This window comes from Rhagoletis pomonella, unplaced genomic scaffold, assembly GCF_013731165.1.
Source record: "Rhagoletis pomonella isolate Grant_MI unplaced genomic scaffold, Rhpom_1.0 Rhpom_scaffold_00004, whole genome shotgun sequence".
NCBI lineage: Eukaryota > Metazoa > Arthropoda > Insecta > Diptera > Tephritidae > Rhagoletis > Rhagoletis pomonella.
This window is the reverse complement of record NW_023458558.1, coordinates 48,604,725-48,615,936: the sequence shown is the minus strand read 5'-3', so window position 1 is coordinate 48,615,936 and position 11,212 is coordinate 48,604,725. Positions and strand designations below refer to the sequence as shown.

Below are 11,212 nucleotides of genomic sequence, written 5' to 3'. Positions count from 1 at the left end.
ATCTTTATCTTTATCTTTATCTTTATCTTTATCTTTATCTTTATCTTAATAAGATTCGCTTCAATAATTTGAGTTTAACTTTTTAAACAGGTGGTCACCGTCTTCAGGCACCTCAAAAATATTTTAATTGTGTTTCTTTAAGCCCTTTCTTTTCACGCTTACTATATAGTATTTTATGAATAAGACTTTTTTATAATTTGACTTTTGAAACAGGTGGCAACCCTCCTACATGTAGCTAAAAAATACAGTTTATTCAAAACCATTACTTTTGATACCCATATTGGGATAATTCATTTAACTTAATAAATAATTTGAATTTGATTTTCGTATATATGGCAACCCTTTAAACAAAGAAAACTGTATTGCACACCCGAAGGACAAGGCCTTTCATGTGACACCTCATTTTTAAAAATCGATCGAACGATACAGATTTTATGCCTTGGTGTTAAATATTTAACGCAACCCTCTGCGGCAGAGAAATTTTGAATTCGTTTATCTAACATGTGGCAACTCCTTTTATGGAACTAAAACTATATTGCACACCCGAAGGACAAGGCCTTTCATGTGACACCTCATTTTTAAAAATCGATAGAACGATACAGAATTTATGGCTTGGTGTTAAATATTTAACGCAACCATCTCCGAACTCGATTAAGAAGTTTCACTTCAAAAACCTCTTAAAGCATGTTATACAACATTTAAGCACTTTACTACAGCAAAATGCTAAGAAACCTATAGGAAAACTCCAAATTGATTTTTGACCCCATGGTTTTTTCGTAAATTTGCTAAGAATTACACGGTGCTATATGCGCATAGTCGAAAAAATCTCCCATACAAATAGACCGGCGCTTTTAGCTGTAATTTTTTGACCATCGATATGTGGTCCGTGAAGTGCTGGATATGTATGAGCTCAACAAACATGTCTAAACGACTCGCCTTCGCAAAAGAGTACATTAAATAAAATTATAGTTTAAAAAACTAAAAAATCGCTTTATTACAATGTGAACTAAAAAGTAAAAAGTAATTTATAGAAATACAGATTTCGTTTAAGAGGAATAGGAAGTTCCCTAACTTGATTTAATTAAACTTTTAAGACCAACCTGAAATAGGATTAAAGTAATTGGCAATACAATTAATTTTACCGGTAAACAAAACGCGGGAAGAGATCTGTCCACCTTTTGAATAGTGACGTCCTAAGGTGGATATGCTCGCTTGGGACTCTTTTCGGAGCTTCCATAGGTACAAATACACAATGTATAGTTCAATTGTTTATAACTTTGTCTTTACATTTGTGTCTTCTAAGTTTACATCGAAAGTTTGTATGAGAGAACCAATCGGAGATTATTGATAAAACTATAGACCGGTTTGGTCAACAGCCTAGGCGTTTACTTCTTAAATAATTACGGCTTAAAACGATGTATACATTTTTAGTTTATATTACAAAATTACAGAGGTATATTACATAGTATACCAGAGGTTCCCAAACTTATTTTTCTCGTAGACCCCTTTCAAAAATTTACTGGTTTCGGTGGACCCCCTGATGTTCATTTCTAACATATTTATTCCCAGCGCTCATCAAAAAATGTGAAGTTTAAATATAACTATGTAATTTTTCATCGCGGGTGAGTTCCAAACCTAAATTTGAAGTGGCAAACATAAAAATAAAATATTTACCTGTGTTCTATTTAATAAAATAATGTGATACAGGAGGGCATTGGTATTATTGAAGAGATTCAAAAGAATTTACTCAAATGGAGGATAACAAATATTTGAAAACAATTAAATTCAGTAAGTAAAAAAGTGACAACTAAATCGATGCATTAACAGCACTGGAAATATGAAAATTTCGAATTCCGTCCAATCCTTGAAATAAACTGAATAAAAAACGAAACATTAAACTGTACTTAGATTCTTTGTTGTTTTTGGAGCATATTTGAAAGCATATTTACTAAAGTTTTCGGTCCTGCTCATCACACATCACTTTAACTGAAACACCACTTTGTAGTTTTTCCAGAATACTGGTTAATCAAAAAAATGCAAAAAGTTCAAATTTTGTGTGCGTGGCATGCATAAACAAAGAAACTTGAAACCCCAACCAACTATTTTTTAACACTTCGCAAATGCATAATACGCCTTTGATGGTACTTTGCGAACCCAGTTAATATAATTTTAGGCGTTTAAAGTTTACGACATAGTCAGTACTAATTTGTGCTGGAACCTGCAAGTTTTTACTGGAAAAGTGTATGATAACCCAAAAAATTTGCAAGAGAGCTCTGAATCAAGAGCGTAACAACACGGGAGAACTGCAAATTCATGCTAGAGAAATTTTTTTCTAGCAGAAATTAGCTAGCAGAAGAAGAAGAAGAAGAATAAATACCAAATTCCGCCATTTATTGAATTGGTTTAGCACAAACAAAACTAATACAATGTTCTGACCGACAACGAAAACACCTTGAAAACCAGTTTTGGGATTGTGTGCTGAAGGCTGTTCACACCGACTGTTGGTGTTTTCGTTGACATTTCTTACATCCTTTGTTTACAGTTTTGCTGCACAAATACAAAACCAAAATACTTTTCCTTCAATTTCTTTTCATTAACAACCTTTTACTTCCATGCTTATTTCATTTTGGTCAGCCAATTAACAATAAATCCGAAATGGCGTATTGCAGATGATAAAGTATGACTTCCACTTCGATAAATAATCGAAAAAAACTAGTGCAGACACCGATTGGAATGAGTGGAACATGAGTTTTCAAGTGGTTTTCAGCGAAAACTTGTTTTCGTTTGACAGATTTTACATTGACGAAAACACAAGTTTTAGGTCGAAAACCAGTTTAAGCAACGAAAACATGTTTTCGTTGTCGGTCAGAACATGGTATAAGATGAGTGGAAACAGTGTTGCCAGTTTGCGGGATTTCGCCTTTTTCGGGATTTTATGACTTAAAATAACGCTGCTCTCTTTGGTAAATTAACGCCGATCATATGAACCCTATCAGCGGAACTCGACTACTACTAAAACTACTACTACTACTACTATCAAGCGCCATTAAAACATTAAATTTCCCACTGACTTATAGGCAATTACGACTACTTTGTAAAAATTCCACGAATTTGGTGAACTTTATGGCCTTTGAGGAACGTCTTTCGCTTATCCGATTTCAAAAATTTGTCGCAGGTCACGTTTTTTCAGCAAATGGACCTTTCTGGTGGAAGTTTTGCTTTGTAAGACAAAGTTGCAAATAAGGCGCGGTCTAATGTACATACATATGTACGTACATATGTATGTGTACATACCCAGCAAACATTTAGGTTAGTTATCGATTAGAGAATGATTGGAGAACTAGCCACATTCTCCAATCTCAAACGTTAGAGAACGACTGGAAAAACTATCGAGAATCATAGTAATCTCAACAAAAATGGGACATAGTTCTCGACTCGAGAAAATATTAATTCTCTAATTGAATTCTAATGTTGATCTCTAACGGGATTCGTATGTGAGTTTCAAACTACTGTATTGCTTTATTAAATAGAACGCTTTGTTTGCAAAATTTGTATTAAATGTATTCGCAATAAAATAATAATGAATTATTTGAGCTTTAAAATAATTTATAATTCATTAATTTCGAATATTGCTTATTTATTTTTATTTGAATTTGCGTTGTTTCTCTAATCGAATTCCAATGTAGTTCTCTACCTTCGTCATCGACTCGAGAATGATTAGAGAATAACTAGGGTATATCTAATGCAGAAATCCAAATTTCTCTAACGTTAGAGACTGTGTTTGCTGGGTGTCTACATACATATGTAGGTTTCCATCAACTGCTACTACGCTTTAAAATTACTAAACATACATACATACATGCATACATATCTGTGCCGTTCAATTAAAATAGCCTAACTCAAATTTTAATGAATGTCGAAAAATCTTTAAATTTTAATTACTGGACCAATATGGATTTTATAATAGGTAAATAATGGCTCAAATCTTCTATAATCTAGGTAGTTGTGAGTGGAAAAAAAATTAGAATCGTTGGCGGCCAAACCCCAATTTTGTTACTCAGCCGCTATTGTTGAACGAATTTCGTCGACAAAATTAACTAATCTTCCCAAAAAAAAAACCTAAGTGAAATTAGGATTTTTTAATAAACTGATTAAGTTGTTTTAATAAAATAATTTCTCTTAAAATGCTAGATATAACAACTGAAGATTAGTTGTTTTAACTGATGCCACATTTATCCCTTTGAATTGAGATATTTTGTAAAGCCTTACAACTTTTTCATAGTTACCACTAGAACATAGTTACAACAAGCAAAATACAGATCAAAGGGGTTTCCTCTAATGATTAATACTATCAGGTCTGTTCTGCGCTGGTAACATAAATTTTATAACCGGTATTTAAAGTGTCTGCTAGTAACAAAATATTGCCCCGTGAAATATGCAATACAGAAATTTCCACAAATCTTCATAGCTGATTTGCTGAATATTTTCACTGCATTACCAACGTACCTAGAATCGCGGTGACAAGAAGTGGTAACATTTTTTGGTATAAAATTTTTCGGTCACAAAATCTTCGGTAACGTGCAGAATAGACCTGTTAAATAAAACCCAATTTTGACTTATCTCGACTTAGGCTAATTAAAAAAAAAAACGGCACAGATGCATATCGTCACCTGAAATGCAAAGAGACGTAACAACATCGTAAATGAAATGGAAAAAGTCGTGACTAATATTTCAATTTTTTTTCGTAAAATGATGTGGGGAATGGTAATTCGATCCATCATATACATAAATCAAAAAGTGAATTTTGAATTTTTTATTAGTTATGACTTTTAGCATTTCAACGATGGTGTTGGTTACGTCTTTTTGCATTTCAGGTGACGATATGTACTATGTATATGAAAAATATATAGATTTAAATACATTCTGTTACCTTAATATAGAAACGCCCTAACTCATATAGTCGTTGAAATGCAAAAAAACCGTAACTAACTAGAATTTTTTTATTGCTTACATTGATGTGCGGACTTATAATTCGATGAAATGCATTATAAAACCGGTGACCATATTTATGAGAGCCGAATACGGGACAAAAAATAATTTAGCAAATTTTTCCTACAACTGCTTACAAATCTCAAAGCCTTCTTCAATGATCCCAGATATATTAGCCCTGAAACAGTATCCTTTTAGTAACATTACAAATTTGTAGGATAATTTTTTGTTTGTTTGAAAACAAGTCGCTAAGGCTTATCATTAATTATTGGCTTTTTTTTGTTAACGGTGTTATGGATTTTGTTCAAACAAAGTAAGTATGTTCGACCATGTTTTTTTTTTTTTTTTGATAGAGAAGAAAATGAGCAGCACTTTCCACTCGCACTTTATTATACTGAATTTTAATGAGTTATAAAATTGCAAAGCAAATTTTTTCTAAAGATTCTAGTTACAAAGTTTAAAATTTTGGTGAAACATTGCAGAATTAATTTTTATAGTTTTTTGCACAAAGTTGGAAACTTTATATTATGTATATGGTTTTGTTTAGAAAAAGAGCTTTACTTTCATAAAATAAATAATAAACATTAAATATACTAAGGAAAAATAGCCAAAACTATTAAAATGTCGAGTCTTAATTTCTATTTTGGTCACTGTATGTATTCCTCGATTCGAATCACAAGTTTTGAGATTAGAAAATAATAACTGTTTATGGAGAAAATTACGGTCATATGCCAACATCACTTAAAACTCGTTCATAGGCATGCCATTTTAATGAGCTTTTAAGACATTAAAAGAAATATAGAAAATTGGCGTCCCGTATAATTTAAATATATTACCAGGACAATAGGTAAAAAATGAGGACTGTCCCGTATACTATATCATAACGGCCTTTTGTATTTCAGCGACGATGTGAAATAGGGCCTTTCTATATTAAAGGTAACGATATGTATGTATGTATGTGTTTTTAAGTACACATGCACTTATATTAAATATGCATTACAAATGAATAAAGTCTTATTTTCCTTGTTTTGTACTTTTTTTCAGAGCACTTGATTTCATAGCCAACCTGTTTCCTAATTTGAATTTGAATATAAATTATCGGCCATCAATAGTAAAGTTCAACTCTATGGGCAATGAACTCTTCACAACGCTACGTAGAAATGTCAAGGCGGTAAGTGATCTTCATCAAGTGGTTACCAGCAGATTAGAAAAGATTACTTATCATAAAAACAGATACATGCATACGTACATACATACAGAGGTATGCATATACGAGTACATACATAGCGCTTTTATGCTTTGATGTTATGATTGATTCTTACACATGCTTCCAACACATACTTATTATACATATCGTCGTTTAAAGTACAAAACCGCGTATAAACAAAACCGCGTATGTGGAGTTGCATAAATTATTTTCTAGAGTGTAAAATATACGTCTATGAATTATATCCAAAAGCAACCAGCTTGTTATAGTTTACAACAATGAAAATAAAGCTAAATAACACAAAGGTTACCTGTTTTTTCGAAAAAAATAGGCCCAATTTTAAATTTTGATTTTCCATTACTGATGGAAACTGAAAAAGGAAGCGGGATGTATTTGCCGCAATAAGAAAAGAGAGGCCAAAATAGCGTTAGGAAATGACTGAAAATGTTATCAGAGAGTTAGGCGACTTACTGCCATACCTAAACAAAAGAGTAAAGGCTCTGTTATGCATACTTGGCATTGCATGCACTGCTATACCATTTTTACGTAGAAATCAAAAACCAACAGACTTTTACGTATGTAATGCTGTGCGTTGGGTAACCGCTTACACGCGAAGCTCATTTAACAGATTCCTTATGTGACAACGCTCAAGCAATGCCAAGTATGCATAACGGAGCCTTCAGCGTTGTCTGTCTGTCTAAAAATTGTCATGTCCATACAATTTATTTGAAGCATACCGAAACAACGCGATGTCAACGCTTTGCGGTTGGAAAGTTCGATTTTGACAGGGCGTTAGAAAGTGAAGTTAGCTGCAGAAAACGGAGAAACTGCCATTTTCGTGTTTCGCACAAACAAACCTATGATTATTGTTGGTGTTATTTCTGCATTTGACATAGCGTTGACACTTTTTGTTAGCTATGGCACTTCGGCGTTAACGCTAGTCGCCAGAAAACGCTCCGCCCAAAGCTTTGGTTTAGGTATAGCCATGAACGAAAGACAAAAGATCACGTAAAAACAAGAGAGTGAAAAAAGTCGATTTTTTTTAGCGGATTCTACGCCATCTTGTTTCACTGGAAAACGAGCGAAAAGTAAACAAAGCAAAGAAAACAACGAAAACCAAAATTAGCCAAAATTATTGTCAGCCACTTTAAACGCGCAATTTAGGTAAAATGATGCAACAAAATGCTTTAAAATGTGTTGTCATGTTGAATTAACTCTTCTTTACTTGGATAAAAGTGTAAAATAGTGGTGCTTGTGATGTAAACAAACGCTCAGCTGACCTACCCGCTTTCGCAAACTTTTTTCTCAAAACCAGTTACAAATACAACGTCGCGTTCTTACGTGATCTCGTATTTTTGGTTCATGGGTATAGCAGTTACGGAAGATTTCAAGACCAGGGTGAACCCCTGTAAGAACAACCATGGCGACCTAGTGACCGATGCCGAGAACGTACTTAAATTATGGAGCGAACAATTTTCCATCCTATTGAATGTCAGCAGCCCGACAGTAGTAGTACTGGAAAAGACGAACCCGAGCCCGAAAGATTTACGAGTCTTTGCCCGTTGGCGATGGCAAATACCGCAGACGATTTAACGATGAGCCATTGTTTTGTGTTTTCTAATTTTTGTATGTTTTTTTTTTTGGCTCTGAAGACTGAAGGGAACGCCGTCCGCTTATCCTATCGGGACTTAATTGTTGAAAAACCCACTCATACGACCCACTCTAATGTAAATACGTATGTGCGTATCTACATATGTATATATGTGGGTAAATCATTTTCATATCGTAGATAATTCAGCCTAGGCCAATATTCTTGTCGTAATGCGGTATTTGTCAATTAACAGCGTAATTACAAAACCAAAGTACATCAAACAGCTACAGAATATCAAATTACGACAATAATGAGCTTGACATGAATACCACCACTAGAGCAAATAAAAGATCGATTTCAGTAAAGACCATTAAAAATATTCGAAAAATATTAGAATACATTTTAATTCAATATACATACATACATACATACATACATAGGTGTGTGCCATTTATTTTGAAAGTGGCATAAAGCATTTCATGCCGATTGAATTCAGTTATCATTTAGCTATACATATATCTGAATGCGTAACAGACGCAACTTCATCAGCCAAATGTAAAAATTTTGTCATTAGTTTATGACGATAGAACGAATTACAGATGCACCCAGCTGGAAGTAACCAACCAAGAGTTGGAAAAGACTTATGCCCCTTTCAAAATAAACGGTTCAGATTAATAATTATCTATATAGAATGAATGAATGAATGAATGTACATATGCACATGTACTGAATAAAATGAGCAAGTCACTGTTCAGAACTGGGAGAAATGATTTGCACGCATTCAAATTAGTACAAACATAAATTCATGAATGTTTCATGTTTTCGTGTTCATACTATGTGCATACAAAGCCTAGCTTAATTGATAGTAGTATGAGGACGAATAATCTATTAGCCATAGACATAACGTGCCGTTATTATCATTTGCATGACTTTTCTAGCATACAGAGGTCGTTGTTTATGTTTTGCTCGGCGAAAAATTGAAGCAATTTTTTATATGTACTGTTGATAGGGATGGACATTAGGGTGGTCCGAAAACAGTAAAGTCGGAATTGTAATGCTCTCACCCCCTAGGATTGTTCTATATCGAAAAAAGTATACCCCTATTTTTTTATTTTGAAATCAAAGAAATATTTAGAGGTCGCTCAAAGCGCTCAAAGTTTTCCATGTATTTTTATATGGGCAAAATAAACTTTTTTGTAGAAATTGTACAGAATTCTTGAAAGTCAATATTTTTCGATAGGAAAACTCTGGTTCTCCTCAGGAGACTTTCAATAATAACACCCATTTGTCTATTTAACGATTTTTTAATACTAACGATTTTTTATTGGTCGCCCAATTGCATTTTTCGGGGTTTTTGTGGGTTTTTAGCGGACCTAAAAATGATAGTTGCAATGAAAAAATAGTTAAATAAACAATTGGGTATTATTACTGGGAATCTCCTGCAGATAAACATAGTTTTCCGGAAGAAAAATATTAATTTTTAACTATTCTATACCATTTTCCCCCATTTGAAATACATGGAAAACTTTAGGCGCTTTGAGCGACCTCTAAATATTTTTTGATTTCAAAATAAAAAAATAAGGGTATATTTTTGTCGGGTTCTAAATCCTAGGGGGTGAGAGCATAAGAATTCCGATTTTACTTTTTCACATGCATTTTTGGACCACCGTAATGGACATGCATGTAACATTTAAAAAATATTGGAACATATTCATGGTCTAAATAAAGTCGATAACTTTCAGGGGAATACCTGTAAAAAAAACTGCAACTAACTTTATTTCGACTATGAACAGGGCCGTAGCCAGGATTTTTTTTCGGGGAGTTCTGACTAAAAATTTTTTGATTTTCACTTTTATTTCAGCATAGATTGACTAAAAGAAAAGTACTAATAAAAAAAAAATATTTCACACAAACAGGGTTGAAATTTTGAAATTCCTGCCGCAATTTTGTTAATATGTAAGTCAAATATTGTGGATTGTGCTACAGTAGTAGGAGACATTGATGTGTTTGTAACTTTGTCTCTTCTTTAGTATTATTATTTTTTTTTGTGTTTATCTTAAATAGCTCGCACGAAATGCGTATTATAATGAAATGTTCACGTCCGACATTTTTCTCAAAATGAATTGTCATAACTATTGTCAGGACGCCTACGCCACGGAAACAATTATCAGCGTTTTTGACAACTCATACGAATTTCTTTATTGTCTTGACAGCATTGTCTAATGTACACGCGGCGTTAGGGTTTACACCGGACAATACTGTCACGACAATAGCAATACATACACACTTTTTCACTCATACTAAGGTGTCCAGTTTGTTTTAAAAAAAGCGACATTTCTGGAAAAAAAAATCGCCGTAAATCGCCAATTTGTTTTTTAAATAAAATTAATGAAATCGCCTTAACAAATCCTTTATTTTAAAAATTAGATCTTTTTATAATTCAGTTAAAAAAAACGAGAATAATACCTTCAGGATAATAATAAATAACACAAATCACTTATATAATAGTACAAACAATTTTATTTAAAAATACGCTTACTTTTTAAAAATATTTGTATCAACACATTTTCTAATAGGACTGCGCAATTATTAAATTTACTATAACTCATATTAATTGATTTATCGCACATTTTATTCGAACTATTGAATTAAGGCTTTCCGGCCTCATCCTATTTCGAATCTTAGTTTTCGTTGAATTCATTATGGAAAAAACGCGCTCAACAAAAGCATTTGAGTGCGGCAAATATAATAATATGGAGGCTACTTTACTTTTATTTCCAAACAATTTATTGCCTGTTGCAGTTTTCACTCCCATTGTGCTTTAAAATACTAAAATGGCATATAAATGCAGGAATTCATTTAACTAAATGCATATTTTGCCAATTTTTTTTACTTTATTTTAATAACTTTTGCCTTTTTTACATCACTTTAAACACCCTGTCTAACATTTTGGCAGGATAGTTTTACATTTTGACAGGTTAGCATTTAGATTCCAGGCGGCTTCCAGGCAGAGGAACATTTGTCACTTTTAAGTTTGCACAATGTGTCGGGTTTATGCAGCGTTTTTGTTGCATTTAAAATGCAACATTAAGCACTTTCGAACATATGTTTTCGAAGAGCGTTCATGCTGTCGCATTTAGCAAATGTACATTTACGCGAGTTCGAAATCGTATGCAGCCGTGTTCCTGTCGCTTATAGGCTGTTTTTGCTTACGCGTAAAAGCACATTTAGCGCATTTAGCTCTAAATGCTACTCTAAATGTACATTTATCCATACAAAATTCGTCACCTAAATGCAACTAAATGCAACTCCATTTTTGCATTAAGAATCTAAATGCTAAAAGCAACCCTGTGATCTTCCAAAATTTCCACGATTCGAACATGGTTTAAAGAGGAAAAGTGGCAACATTGCTTTTTCGAGTATAC

At 33.2% G+C, this 11,212-nt stretch overlaps 1 protein-coding gene across 3 annotated transcripts in view; it reads left to right on the top strand.

Annotated features, from left to right (window-relative positions):
* LOC118737694 (glycerol-3-phosphate acyltransferase 1, mitochondrial) overlaps window positions 1–11,212 on the top strand; it is a 23,792-nt gene that overhangs the window by 8,783 nt on the left and 3,797 nt on the right. The window contains exon 2 of one of the 3 annotated variants that reach the window (XM_036468389.1): window positions 6,034–6,250. The exons of 1 other annotated variant lie outside the window; for it this stretch is intronic. In XM_036468389.1, the coding sequence (XP_036324282.1) occupies window positions 6,034–6,250 (217 nt within the window). The remainder of the gene's footprint in view (window positions 1–6,033; window positions 6,251–11,212) is intronic. One more of the 3 variants, XM_036468390.1, reaches the window with a different exon arrangement.